The 15079-nt window shown below is 38.2% G+C and overlaps 2 protein-coding genes and 1 long non-coding RNA gene across 4 annotated transcripts; 2 read left to right on the forward strand and 1 right to left on the reverse strand.

Annotated features, from left to right (window-relative positions):
• Positions 1-1381: 1381 nt before the first annotated feature.
• Positions 1382-1762, forward strand: LOC133728251 (uncharacterized). The gene has a single exon (XM_062155656.1). The coding sequence runs from the start codon at positions 1382-1384 to the stop codon at positions 1760-1762; it is 381 nt and encodes a 126-aa protein (XP_062011640.1).
• An 878-nt stretch (positions 1763-2640) lies between these two features.
• LOC133728261 (uncharacterized) lies at positions 2641-3942 on the forward strand. Its single transcript, XM_062155661.1, has one exon. It carries the CDS (start codon positions 2641-2643, stop codon positions 3940-3942), a length of 1302 nt encoding a protein of 433 aa, XP_062011645.1.
• A 5930-nt stretch (positions 3943-9872) lies between these two features.
• On the reverse strand, positions 9873-14724 carry LOC133737667 (uncharacterized). Of its 2 annotated transcripts, none has more exons than XR_009859878.1 (7): positions 14216-14724; positions 13216-13260; positions 12820-12957; positions 12016-12174; positions 11676-11741; positions 10953-10990; positions 9873-10207 (listed from the first exon to the last, which is right to left on the reverse strand). It is a non-coding gene; the product is annotated as an uncharacterized LOC133737667 (long non-coding RNA). The 2 variants fall into 2 exon arrangements; XR_009859879.1 differs by having other exon boundaries at positions 12820-13141.
• Between the last annotated feature and the right edge of the window lie 355 nt (positions 14725-15079).

Below are 15079 nucleotides of genomic sequence, written 5' to 3' on the forward strand. Positions count from 1 at the left end.
AATGAGACTGCAAAATACGGCAAGGTTGAGTAACTTCATAATCTCTGCCATTGGAAACAATATAAGCATGCACCAAATTTAATTTTTTCTTGTATGTTGTTTGATGTAGAAGTTCGCTAAATCAAACCCAATTTATAGGAGCTTGTGATATAACAATTTGAAAATTAATCAAGAATTTAAAATTTAATCGTGTTACCAGATAAATGAGTTTACATGACCCTTTTTATGAAAAGAGTTAAATACAAAGATGAATTTCGAATGGCTAGCTATATTTGTTAGCTATAAAAGTTTTACCAGACAAAGAGCAAGTAATTTCAAGTTCGGACTATCACTTGTATCTAATCTTAATCAGAATATAAATGGAAAAACCCTAGCAGAGCGTTTTGCCGCCCTAGCCGCCTCCTCCGTTCTAGCCACCGCATAGCAGCGGTCGTCCGTCGTTTCTTTCTTTTTGAAGGGTTGTTTGGTCCCCATGGCCTACCGGATTCTGGTGTGGAATTGTAATGAGATAGCTAACAATGTTACACAGCGTAACTTGTTGGACGTAGTGAGCAAGGAACGTCCACAACTTGTGTTTCTTTCTGAAAACTTGTGCACTCAAAAGCATATTGATATTCTGAAAATTAAGATAGGTTTTGATCATGCTGTGGCGAGAGAGAAAGGATAGTTTAGTCAAGGACTCGCTCTTTTCTGGATGAATGATGTTCCAATAGACCTTCATCACTTTTCGGCCAGACATATAGATGCATGGATTGGGGCACAAGGGGATCCTGATCAATGGCGGTTTACCGGAATCTATGGTTATGCTTCGACTACTCGTCGAAATATAACGTGGAATCTCATAAGATACTTGCACTCTATATCCAATCTGCCATGGCTCATTATGGGCGATTTTAATGAAATCCTGTGTTCTAGAGAGAAGACGGGAGGAGCATCTCGGAGAGTCTCACAATTGAATGAATTTCGAGCAGCTGTGGCGGACTGCTCCCTTATGGATATGGGTTTTCGTGGTAGTCCATTTACATGGTGGGATAATCAAACAAAGGAGAGACTCGTTTCTGCCTCATACAGCTGGGGCTGAAAACCGAGGGAAGTTTAGGAGAGATGGGGAGACCCGGCAGCTGCCTATAGGGGAGGGGATAAGCTTGGGATCGGAGTTTTAGACAGCGTCTCTTCAAAGTCTGTTTCCCCATTCTCACACAATTCACCTCAAACCAGGTGACTCGATCATGTGCTGCTGCTGGTAGAATTGGGCAGAACACCCTTTCTTCCTAGACCACAATGGAAGAAAGGTTTCAAATTTGAAGAATTTTGGGCAAGACATGCTGACTGTGAGAGATTGGTGACAAAAGGTTGGGCAATACTAGTGACAGATGATCCTATGCGGCAAGTTTGCCTAACGATTAATTCTATGAGCAAGTTTTTACAGTCATGGCAGTACGGTGTGTTCCGGCATCGTCGGGATGAGATACAGGAAGTGCAACAGAGATTACATGCCCTGCTTAGTGCTCCTTTCTTTGTGACACAGGTTGAGGAGAAGATAGTGTTAACTGCTCGCTTCCATGAACTGCAGACCCTAGAAGATACTGGAGACCCTAGAAGATACTGGAGACAAAGAAGCAAGGTGGATTGGTTAAGAGATGGAGACCGGGACACTGCATATTTTCATCATCGGGCATCTAATCGAAGGCACTACAATGCAATTACTGGGCTGCATAATGAAGATGGTCAGTGGGTTACTAGTTCTTACGAACTCGAATGAGTCATTACAAGTTATTATCACAGGTTATTAATTCACTTCACAGGGATTAAATGATGAGGCCCAAAGCATTATTTTGGCTACTGTTTCTTAGCGAGTAATGGCAAGTATGAATCGGAAATTGTTGGCTGGTTATACAGATGAAGAAGTACGCAAAACGGTGTTTCAGATGCAACCTTCTAAGGTACCCGGACCGGATGGCATGTCACCATTTTTTTGATCAAAAGTATTGGAAGAGAGTTGGTGCAAATGTCTGTTTGGCAGTCAAAGAAGCTCTCAAATCTGGTTCCATGCTTAGAGCAAGTTCATCCGTAGTCAAGAAATGTCAAGGTCGAAAAGTCAAGAATTCGACCAGTCAAGTTACTGTTCACTGCCACTGGACATGGGTTTGCACCTGTTTTTTTCTTGACCGGTCAAGACTGTTCATCATTTTTACTGTTCATTTTTAACTGTTCAATGTGTTTTTTCGCAGTTTTACTTTTACTGTTCATATACTTTTTAAATTGGATTTTTTTTTTAAATAAAATATATTTGATAATAATAATGGAGATTTATGGATAATTATGCAATTTTATTTTTTCAAAAATATTTTCGGTAGACAAATTATGAGCCACCGACAATTTATCTTGAAATGAGTGAAGGCACCACCGACCATTTTTCATGAAATGAGTGAAGGCACCACCGACATCTTTGAACGGACCAGATCATTTGCATACTATTCAATCTAACGGTTATTGTTGATGTATGATCACGTTTTATGTGAAAATTGTAAATAAATAGAGCAAGAGGCAGAACACCATTCCTCACAAGCTGATATTCACAAATCTCCTTCTTTTACAATTCTCTAGATCCAACACATTTCCTCTCCTTCCCCCATTTCAATGAAGAGATTGTGGGCTAAGTATCGACAATCTCGAGATGAAGATCATGAAGAGCTGTGTACGACTAATGCTCTTGTGGTAGCAACAGTCGCTGAAGCTGAAGCTTCCTCCGGATCACGACGACGGGGTTCTCAACCGGGGCGTGCACCGAATGAGGAGCTATTTAGGGAATCAAGAGGGAAAAACATGATGGAAGATTACTTTGTGGAGCGTCCAGTTTTCAGTGAAGAGGTATTCCGGACAAGGTACAGGATGAGTCACTTCATTTTCAACCGCATCTCCACTGACCTTTGTCGCTATGACCGGTACTTTGTCCAGAAATCATCAGATGCTGCAAAGAGGGTCGAACTACTTCCCCAGCAGAAGCTGACATGTTCCTTAAGAATGCTTGCTTATGGTGCCGGGGCAAATCAATGCGCTGAGTATTGTCTAATGGGGGCATCTACCTCCATTGAGGCTCTGAAACGATTTACAAGAGGAATCGTTAATCTGTACTCGGCAGAATACCTCCGGGCTCCAACTCCGGCAGACCTCAGAAGACTTCTCGCCAAAGTTGAGAGAAGAGGCTTTCCTGGGATGATTGGAAGCATCGACTGCATGCACTGGCAATGGAAGAATTTCCCAACAGGTTGGGCTGGAGAATACAGTAGTCGAAAACGTGTGCCTACTATCATCCTCGAAGCAGTCATTTCTTATGACACATGGATATGGCATGCCTTCTTTGGAATGTCTGGATCATGCAACGACCTCAACGTGCTTGCTAAGTCCCCGTTGTTTGACGAGCTCACTGCTGGTCGAGCCCCTCAAATCCAATTTCAAGTGAATAACAGGATTCACAATTTAAGGTACTATCTAGCTGATGGTATCTATCTGCAATGGGCGACTTTCGTGAAATCTATTCCAAGGCCTACACGACCCAAGAATTTAAAGTTTTCCGAGGCTCAAGAGGGGTACAGGAAGGATGTGGAAAGATGTTTCGGCATTTTACAGTCGCGCTTTAGTATTGTTCGAGGAGCGGCTCGTGGCTGGGATAAAGAAGACCTTCGATACATCATGCTGACTTGTATTATATTACACAACATGATAATCGAGGATGAAAGACCAGATGACAGCGATGAGGATTTAGAGTCCGATGAAGAAGAGGATAACAATATGAGGCCCAGGTTGGCCCAGGTTTGGGGAGGACCGACCGGTGATAATTTGATCCTGTTGGTAGAGATGGTTATTATTTCAACGGATTCATGGATCGATACAATGCCATTAGAAGTGCAAACAGTCACTCAAACCTTCAAGAAGATCTGATAGAGCATTTCTGGAACGTTCAAGGCAACATGGAGATCTAGATCATAATATAGGTTTTTTGGAATAATTGGCTAATATCTATGTTTTGTTATGTTTGTGTGCTTTGAATTTGGCTTGTATTATGTTTTGGGAAGTTGGTGTGCTTTTAATTTGGCTAATGTCTATGTTTTTTATTTTTGGGTTATTTTAATTTGGCTTGTATTATGTTTATTATGCGCTCGGATTTTGAATATAAGGTGTGAGATGTCAATAAAATGCTAGGTATTTATAGAGAAATTTTTATAATTTTTAAGAATTTTTTTTCTTACCGTTACAATTAATATATATACATATAAAAACTCCACCGAACATTACCGTTACAATTAATATATATATATACATATTAATTCATCCACCGTCGGATTGTTCACCTTAATTGAAACCAACGGCCCAAATTAAAGGACCGTTGGTTTCAAATTTTCTGAAAAGCCAACGGCTCGATGCCACCTGTCCCCTGCCGCAAAAGCAATGTCGCTACGCGACAAAATACGGATGCAGAAGGTGCTGGGCCACATGGCGCTAGGTGGTTGGTCCGTGTCCTCCACTCCCGCGTCTGTCTCTTTGCGTCCGCACCTGACGTCACCCACGTTCTCCAGTGAGCCGAGCTGGCAGCTCCATGACCTTGGGCAAGAAAATAGTCACAGGCCTGCCCATTTTTTTGGCCTGGGTCATGCAAAGACAAAGTTTGGCTGGTCAAGCAAGGCCCGGTGGAAGGTGGTTTTTCATTATACCCGGTCAACACATCATCAAAATGACATGGCTTGCCCAGTTAACTCCACTTGTGGAGTTGCTCTTAGGGAGATCAACTACACCCATGTTTACCAAAGATTGATAATCCAATGAAATGACTTAATTGAGACCAATTGCACTTTGCAATGTTATTTATAGAATCTGCTCTAAAGTGTTAGCAAACAGATTGAAGAAAGTTTTGGGGGACATTATATCTCCATTGCAGAGTGCCTTTGTGCCGGGTACGCTTATCTAAGACAACAACTTAGTTGCCAATGAAGTTGCACACCATATGCATATAAATAGAAGATCAGGTCTTGGTACTTTTGCTTTGAAATTAGACATTAGTACGTAAAGCCTATGATCGCTTGGAATGGGATTTTTTTAGGCTCATGCTTCTAAAGCTTGAATTTGCCACGTCTTGGGTGGACCTTATTATGTCCTGCTTAACTACAGTAAGGTATTCTTTCAACCTCAATGGTGAACCTAGGAGTTATATATGTTGTTCCTTCTCGGGGAATTCGGCAAGGGGGTCCACTTTCCCCATATTTATTTATATTGTGTGCAGAAGGCTTCTCCTCTTTGATATCTTCTTTTGTGCAACAGAACTGGTTACAGGGAGTCTAATTAGCTCCAACTGCGCCTAAACTCCATCATTTATTATTTGCTGATGATTCCTTCTTATTTGGTATGGCCATAATAGAAGAATGTCAACAAATACACAATATTTTGAATACCTATGAAATTGCTTCAGGACAGCAGATCAACTTGGCAAAGAGTATCGTCAGAACGTCTTCCATGCTCCGAGTTTGGAGTGCTCGGGTTTTTTGGGCCCAGCCACGTGAGCAGTACCTGTCAGTTTATTGAGAGGAAATGTAAGTGGCCGGGAAAGGCTTAGCCTGTTCCCCAGTAGACGATGTTTAAACTTGGCCTTTTTCTCATCATCTCTTCTTCTCTCTGCCATCTCTCTTTTTGTTTCAAACTGATGGGTTTGGGTAAATTGCGATGGTAAGATGAAGAACGAGGACGAATTGCTTGGGTAACTAATCAAATTGCTTGGGTAAATTGCTTCTGGTATTCTACTTCTCTTTGCTTCCTTGAACCAATCTCATCTGCATGTTGCTGTCTAATTCCGGTAGTGATAATTGGTTGTGCTTCAAACGCAGACCAACATCACAAACGATTCCTCTTTCGAATTCATGGCCTTGGACGCCATAACCAATTCAATCCCAGCAAAAAGCAAAAGCACTCCATAGAACACAACAGAAGCGCCACTCCTACCCCCGAATCGGTACTGCCCAGCTAGCCCACCGGCTCCATGGCACACTAGCATTGCCCCGAACCAGCACTAAACAAGGTTCATGGATCTGAGGCTGACTTTCACGAATTAGAGTAGAAAAACCCAGAAATCCAAGTCTTCAAAACTAAACCGAATTCGAAAAAAAATATATATACCAACCTGTATAGCATGATGAGTAGAAGAAGTTTCTCGCCTCATGCATCCCCAACAGTCACCGGATTCGCTAGAAAAAGCTTAAGAAGCTTTCGGCCTTCGATTCTCCCTCCTCAGGACAAACCAGTACCAGAGGAAGGTCGGCGACAACGAGATGAATCGAACAGCACCGGTGCGACACCGTGAAGTGGCCGGATGGAGGATTCCAGCAGGTCGCTGACTCAGGTCATGGCCGGGGACCGGGTTGGGAGTCCGATGCATTGATCTGATTTTTTTTTTTTTTGAGATGATGCATTGATCTGATATGAGCATATATAATCTTCATTTATTTTAATTTAGGGCCCTGATCAAGCAGTGGACAAACATACGGCTTAGATTGCACCGCATGGATTTTTTGTTTCTTTAAAATCATTTTCAACATTCCGAAACATTCAAAAAAATTTAATAAATAGCTCGGGAGTCCGAAAAATTCTCTAAAAATTCTCACAGACTCGTCGCATTGCGCAGTTTATCATCCAACTATCGGTTTCCCTAATTTCTTTTGTCTTGATGGAGTTGCTTTTTGAAGAATGTAATTAATAAATATATGGTTATAAAGGTAAATTGGGTTGACGGAATTGATTGATGTCAAAACAATAATGAAATTAGCTGAATTTTTTACAATAGGCATAAAATATTTTAACTCTCTCATCCAACGATCAGTTTTTCCTGTCTTGATGGGGTTGCTCTTTGAAAAATTTGATATATAAATAGAGGTTATAAAGGCAACTATAATTGACCAAATGGATCGAAGTCAAAACGAATGCGAAACTGGTTGGATTTTTTATAACAACACCATGAAATATTCTAATATTCTTTCCATCCAACAATCGGTTTCTCGTGAGTATGAACTATATCAACTAATGTAAAAATTTTGGGAAGTTTATCTCCTCGTGATTCAGCTCCCCTTAGAGAGTATAAGTGTATAAAGGGTTGACCGCTTTATTTGATGTTGAAATAACGACACACCGGGTTAATTTTTTTGCACATTACCTATTAATACGCTATAAATAGAGGGATAATGTCAAATTTATCAATTTCAAGTTCCAATTTTTTTGGATCGCACAAAATCCTTATATGCCTACTAGTGTGGTCTAACTTCCATGAGAAACAATATGTATTAAAAAATATATCTTCCATGAGGAACGATATGGAGGAAATAGACTTTATCAAAATCAACCGTTGGATGTCATTATGATAAGAAGATATAATTATGGTCAAAATTTCAGCTATTTTTGAAGTTGTTTGGGTCTCGATCTATTAGGTCAACCCTAAACCCTAAATACCACATAAAACTAATATGCTCATACCAATCACTCACAACTTCTTTTTTCGATCTGTCAGCTCTCACACTCTCGTGGCTATGACCTATATCAACTAATGTAAAAATTTCAGAAAGTTTATCTACTCGTGGTTAAGCTCCCCTTAGGGAGTTATAAATGTATTAAGTGGTTGACCGCTTTATTTGACATCTAAATGATGGCGGATCGGGTTAATTTTTTTACACAATACCTATTAATACGCTATAAATAGATGGGTAATGTCAAATTTATCGATTTCCGGGGTGTGTGTGTTTGGTGGGGTGGTAAGGCTTTGGTCTCATATATAAGAGGTCAGGAGTTCGAGCCCCATCAAGGGTGGGAATGGGGTGGGGGTTTTTTTTTTTTTTTAAAAAAAAAAAAAAAAAAATTATCGATTTCCAGTTTCGATTGTTTAGATCGCACGAAATCCTTATATGCCTACTAATGTGGTTTAACTTGGTTTATTAGTTGTATTGAAAAATATACCTTCCATGAGGAACAATGTGGAGGAAATAGACTTTATCAAAATCGTCCATTGGATGTCATCATGATAAGAAGATATAATTATGGTCAAAATTTCAGCTATTTTCGAAGTTGTTTGGGTCTCGATCTACTAGGTCAACTCTAAACCCTAAATACTACATAAAACTAGTATGCTTATAACCACTCACTCGCAACTTCTTTTTTCGATCTGTCAGCTCTCACACTCTCGTGGCTATGATCTATATCAACTAATATAAAAATTTCAGAAAGTTTATCTACTCGTGGTTAAGCTCCCCTTAGGGAGTTATAAGTGTGTAAGTGGTTGACCGCTTTATTTAACATCAAAATGATGGCGGATCGGGTTAATTTTTTTACATAGTACCTAATAATACGCTATAAATAGATGGGTAATGTCAAATTTATCGATTTCCAGTTTCGATTGTTTAGATCGCATGAAATCCTTATATGCCTACTAATGCAGTTTAACTTGTTTACTAGTTATATTGAAAAATATACCTTCCATGAGGAACAATGTGGAGGAAATAGACTTTATCAAAATTGTCCATTGGATGTCATCATGATAAGAAGATATAATTATGGTCAAAATATCAGCTATTTTCGAAGTTGTTTGGGTCTCGATCTACTAGGTCAACTCTAAACCCTAAATACCACATAAAACTAATATGCTCATAACCGCTCACTCGCAACTTCTTTCTTCGATCTGTCAGCTCTCACACTCTCGTGGCTATAACTTATATCAACTAATATAAAAATTTCAGAAAGTTTATCTACTTGTGGTTAAGCTCCCCATAGGGAGTTATAAGTGTATAAGTGGTTGACCACTTTATTTGACATCTAAATGATGGCGGATTGGGTTAATTTTTTTACACGATACCTATTAATACGCTATAAATAGATGGGTTATATCAAATTTATCGATTTCCAGTTTCGATTGTTTAGATCGAACGAAATCCTTATATGCCTACTAATGTTGTTTAACTTGTTTATTAGTTGTATCGAAAAATATACCTTCCATGAGGAACAATGCGGAGGAAATAGACTTTATCAAAATCGATCGTTAGATGTCATCATGATAAGAAGATATAATTATGGTTAAAATTTCAGCTATTTTCGAAGTTATTTGGGTCTCGATCTACTCATCTAAACCGCTGATAAACCAAGAGTTTTCAAGCTCTATTTGTCATCTCTCGTCGTCGATTGACCAATACACGTCTTGTGAAACTATTAGCATAATTGTTGATGGATACGACATCGGTCAACCTAAATGTTACAAAGCTACACTACACCAAAAAACGAAACACACAACGGGTAAAAATCATTGTCTGATTTGGCTGATAACCGTTGTGTATCGGCGCGTTGTGTGATTAAAATTTGCACAACGGTGTTGCACCATTGTATGATATACAAACACACGACATCTTTTTGTTATCACCGTTGTGCATTTTCTCGGCAGATGTCAGGCACAGCTGCCGCACAGCATGGCAGGTGCATCCTTCATACAACAGAACTTGTTTCCAAGCTGTTGTTGGAAAGCCTAGTCAGACAACGTGTTCTATAATTTCACCATCGTCTGATATACCATCACACTTCAGTTGTACACAATGGTTGTTGTGTGAATTGATTTTGGACAACATTGTTCAGTTCTTATCGTTGTGTGATTGTAAATCAGAAGACAATTTTTTTAAAAAAACCATTGTGTGATATGTAAATAATGCATTGAGTGAATGGCCCAATTTTTGTATTCAGACAACGTTGGATTGCTACACTATAAAACTGTTATACGATCATTTTCATTTGCTCTATTTTGTGCATATATAGCTCCATTGTACCTAATGAATAGTAATTAATTGGGAACAAAACTGATTGCAAACCATCAAATGAGTAATCCAACCCATACTATAAACTTCAAATGTAAAAAGGGAGCATTCCCCAATCATCCAAGCCAACATTAAAAGAAGAAAAGCATTCTATAATACATGCCCATCTACTTGGGACTTCAAAAGTTGATACAAATACATATTGTTCCAAAACAAGATAGCATTCTAGTGCCATGCCATTATAAATATCCATAAACCATCAAAAAATAATATGATTAATGAAAAAAACATGAGCAACTGCTGCATGTGAATATTATATGCCAGCAGAAGCAGAAAATGGTGCGCCCATAGGATCAATATTTTCCCTCTCTTGTGACTCGACCCTGTATAGAAAAAGAAAAATTATTATTAGTCACAACTATCCAATGTTTTACTTGCTGCTGGTATTCCCTGGAAAAACCACAGGTCATTGAATTTATGAGATGAAGAAGATCATATGTGTGAAAGGAATGAAAATAGACAAGAGGAACAGTCTGTACACATAGGGCCATCAGACCAGTTGAATTGTTGAAAACAATCAAACTGTCCGATTTGTAATCTTTGAAACTAGTTCATTCTCGATCTTCCTAGTTTAGTAAAAGAAGCTAGACTAACAGGATGGAAAATACAGAAGCTAAACTGTGTCTTCAGTCTTCACTGAAACCAACTATTCAGTCAACCACGCTATTACAAATACAGAATCATATAAGATAACCAAACTCGGGCTAACAAAACCCATATAACTTGTTCAAACAAGCAATATGGCAAAGCTCAACAATAAACCCTTGCTTCATTTAAGTTTGGATAAACAATGTTACTGGGCTGAACATATGTGGTATTATAATTATAGTTCTGAGTTAAATCATATAACTAACATATGTATCAAACGTGGTTCAATTCAATCCATGAACAACGTAATTGCATGCATAGCTTTCCATGTTTACCAGAGTATCATAACCTAATGATGGTTTGGCTACACACCAAGTGTACAAGAGGACACAAGCACATATACACACAGGTCAGTAATGAGGATATTGGCACATATAGTAGCATTTTACAAGTTCATATAGGCATGTACTAGGGCATTACCTGTGCAAATGCCTTCAAAGGTGAAATATGAAAATGTCCTGCAAAAATTTGTTCAAACTCATATGAAGAAACAAATTAAATGAAACCATCAGAAACTCATTAAGATGCATTCACAAACGAACTAATATGGTAAAATTGATAAGCAGTCCATCAACACAAAACGGACAGCAACAACACAATGACCATGGACAGCAAAAATCATAAGGTACCAGTACTTGCAACCCAAGGGCCAAAAATAAAAAATAAAAAATAATAAGGTACCAGTACTTGCAACCCGTAAACTTAAGTAAGAAATGTAAAGATACATAATTACTGATGGTGCACCATCAACAAGAGTAACAAAAACAACAACTCTTCAAGCCAGATTACAAAGCCACCAGTAAATTGGTTACCCAAGCAAACATTCAAGGTAACTTCTGAGTACAAAGCTACTGTGGGTCCATAGACGCTTAAGAATAGAGAGGAAAGGAAAGAATACACATACATAAAAGTCAAATAAGGAGAAATCATATCAGCTAAACAATCAAACAAACTGCTATTTGAAAAATGATTTTATTTCTCTGTCTGAAGTATGTTATTATAATCAGAAGAAATAAGCAATAGAGCACACTATCCTCTTAAATATCAACGCCCCAGCATTACTCACTAAAACTCTGTAGAGTACGAAGGAAAGAATAGGAAGTTATCAAAATCCAAAATCGCAGATGGATAAGTAGTACCTACCAAACTCTTCAACTACAGAACCATGATGAAAATCCAATGTGGCTTCCGCAACTTCTGGAAAGAGAACTACATAACATTCCCACCCAAGAAAGAAGAATGTTTTATTAGTTCAAATTTTTATGTAATACTTGCCAATTTAACTACATAACATAATAGTTATTTGATGTTCAGAAAATGGATATTATACCTCTTTCCTGACCATTTAACGATTGAAGACCATTTAACGATTGAAAAAGCCAATTTGCTAGCCATATTATTGAAGATGACTTATAGAAAGGGAGATTGACCGCACCTTGTTTAACTAATCTTATGCAAACAAAAACACACTTATCATTCATACCTTGCTTAGTATACCAACAACAGGTTTATTTGCTCTGTCACCATCTCAACAGCTTGGAAAGTGTCTTCCCGAAGAACAGGATCACAGAGTGATCTATGTCCCTTGACAAAATCTATGCATGACTTTGCGAACAACTTTGTTCTTGACTTTATTCTTCACCTAATTATACACCCAAAATTGTTACGCAATTAATGGGCATTTCTGGAATGCAATACAAGGGAAAACTATACATAGAAAACAAAGAGAGAAGACTGACTGATTACTTTAAGGAAAATAGTAAGAACCAGAGATAAATATTTCAACGGTATACATAAACAAGAGGCTGCCTATGGTGTGCCTAATATTAACTTTGAAAAACAGAAGTTTATAGAAGTCAAGTTGTAAGATCCTATAAGCTAACGATGCATGGATTTGTAATAAAATAGGTAATACTAATATCCATGAAGGATTCTATACTTCCTACCATTGCTTTTCTGTTCTCCATAAAGCTATACAGGTTTATCATTTAAAACTTCACTATGTTTGAGAAAATATGATATTAATCAATCCTCTTGGACCAAGTATTTGACAGGACTTGCAGACTGAATTTGAATTAAGCTTTCTGTAGAAATTAGACAATAATTACAATATTAGATGGCAATCTTCAATTCCCAAATCATACTCAAATCCGCATGAAAAACGGACTATTTAACAGATGAAATCATAATCAGACCATGATTCTTGGACAACAGAGCAGAAAGTTCCAAAATTTCTTGAAAAGGAAACAAAATTCTTTCTGATTAAACAAAAAGGATGATGGCTAACCTCGTAAAATTCAGATGTAGCAACTAGAGGCAACAGACAAAACACCAATCTCAAAATAGGGGTTACAATTATCCTTTTCTTGTTGATATCCACAGAAACATCTCTTTGAATCTTCGTGTCAACCCATCGCAAACTTCCCTGCTAGTAGTATGAATTAGGTGAATGGGATACAAGAAATTGCATAAAGTACATAAGCAATACTTTCAAAAAAGTCCTAGAAATCTGGGGGTTGGAAGCTTGGAACATTTGCATTTACATTGGGTATTGTGAGACATTGCAGGACCTCAGCATTGAAGTCCTAGAAATGAATAGCAGCTGCACCCTGATGCAACATCAGAGGCTTAAGGAATATAACCTAAGATGCTAAATTTACAAGCTTAAGAGACAAAACCTAACCTCAAGGCAGGAAAAGATACCAGGAAGTCCATGGCCACAGCCAAGCTGGAAAATTAATCAAGGAGCACAGTAAGGCATACAGAGGAACAGGTTAGAGGAGATAAGTGACGCTAAATTGTTAAGAATAGAAGCCTTAGTCTCATCAATACTATTTCTTTATCAATTGCAGATTCACCACAAAAAAATTAACACATATCTCAGACCTTAAAAACACTACAGCCCAACAAAACAAAGCAATTGCACAATATCAATTATCCAAATTGAAGCTACCCCAAAATATTGGTCTATTGCAAGACTCATGAGAATCAATGCTAAAGAATGCTAAAGATGTGCACGAGGCAGCCATCATCAAGATTTGATAAGCTGATTCTCTTTTGAACAATTCTCTTCCACTTTGTTTGCTTTATCTCTTCTCCCACCTCCATAGCTTTCTCTGCTGCAAAATATCAAATTATCCCTAAATTTGAACCAATCTAAACCAGTTATATCCTTTCTGATAAAATGAAACCCAAAACAACCAAGCTCTCAATCCTTTCATGAAATAGAGTGAATTGCCAACCATGTATACTTGAACCCATTAACTCATAACACAAGCAAATAGAGTAACATTTATATGAAACCAATTAGAGATAACTGGAGATCGATATCAGGTGGTCAAGCATTACCCAATCACCAGTAAGCTTCTCAAATTTCACACAACCAACAAAATATTCCAGATTTGCTTGATTTATAATATCATACCTTCAAAATTAGTATAAAACATCATCCACGTCTATTTAATATCAATCAAATCATTAAACCTTAAGAGCCCCAAATAGAAAAATCCATGAGACCCGTCCGCAATTGAAAATAGCAAACAGCACAAACTCATACTATCAATACATAAAGAAGGCCATTAGATAAATCAAACTCATACTCGTTAGATGAACGAATACAACAGAGCCATTCAAACAAAAATTCACAAAAAAAAAAAAAAAATCTACGAAGAACAAACCCTAACCTCGAGCTGTGAGACGAATGCGATAAAGGTATTGGAGTCGAAGGTGGAAAAGGTTGGGTCTTGGACGAGGATTGGACCTATATATATCAAAGTTGAATGGAGTCGTCGTCACTCAATTACAGAGTCTCACCGGGACCTCTAGTCAACCAGCTCCGGCGTCACCGGAGACGTATCTAGATAAGTCATGGAGAGAGACAGCGAAGGATGATTAGGGATCTGAGGGATGGGTTTCAGTGGAGAGATGGTGAAATCCACTGGGCACTTTACACTTAGGTGAGGAGCTGGGCGCGCTTCGATTGGATGAGGGATTTTCTTTTGAGTTGGACGCGAAGGTTGGCTGTGGATGAAGAGGAAGGTATCTGTGTTTCGGGGAGAGAAGGAGACTGATGAAGAAATTGTGTTTTCATGGTGTTTTGTATGGCGTTGGAAATAAATGAAGTAGGAGACACAAGTTGATAGCCCTAACTTAAGTTGTCAAACACCAGGCAGTTGGCTCTTTTTATTTTGTATTCATGAATCACACAACACATAAATGAAGTTATGTTGTTTGATTCTGCGCACTTTAAGTTTGAGCTGAGGCAGCAAGGAGGGGAAGTTCCTGCTTTATGCAATCAAAGTTTCAATTTTAAGGGGGGAATGAGTGGTTTTTGGAGGCACATCCAAACCTCCCAATATATCTTCCTTGATCAGACAACACAAAAACAAAAACTGTTGTATGACATTTTGCAAGCTACACTCATACAACAGATATAACTATTCTGTTGTATAATGTAGTACAAATTTAAGGCCAAATCTGAGTCATGGTAGGAGGGAAAAATGCCGCTCATTTTTTTTTCATTCACACAACGGATCATTCCTGTAAGT

Source organism: Rosa rugosa, chromosome 1 (genome assembly GCF_958449725.1).
Source record: "Rosa rugosa chromosome 1, drRosRugo1.1, whole genome shotgun sequence".
NCBI classification, from domain to species: Eukaryota; Viridiplantae; Streptophyta; class Magnoliopsida; order Rosales; family Rosaceae; genus Rosa; species Rosa rugosa.

Bases quoted from the DNA above. Each gene is read 5' to 3' on its own strand.
- LOC133728251 (XM_062155656.1), top strand. From the start codon at position 1,382: ATGCGGCAAGTTTGCCTAACGATTAATTCTATGAGCAAGTTTTTACAG.
- LOC133728261 (XM_062155661.1), top strand. From the start codon at position 2,641: ATGAAGAGATTGTGGGCTAAGTATCGACAATCTCGAGATGAAGATCAT.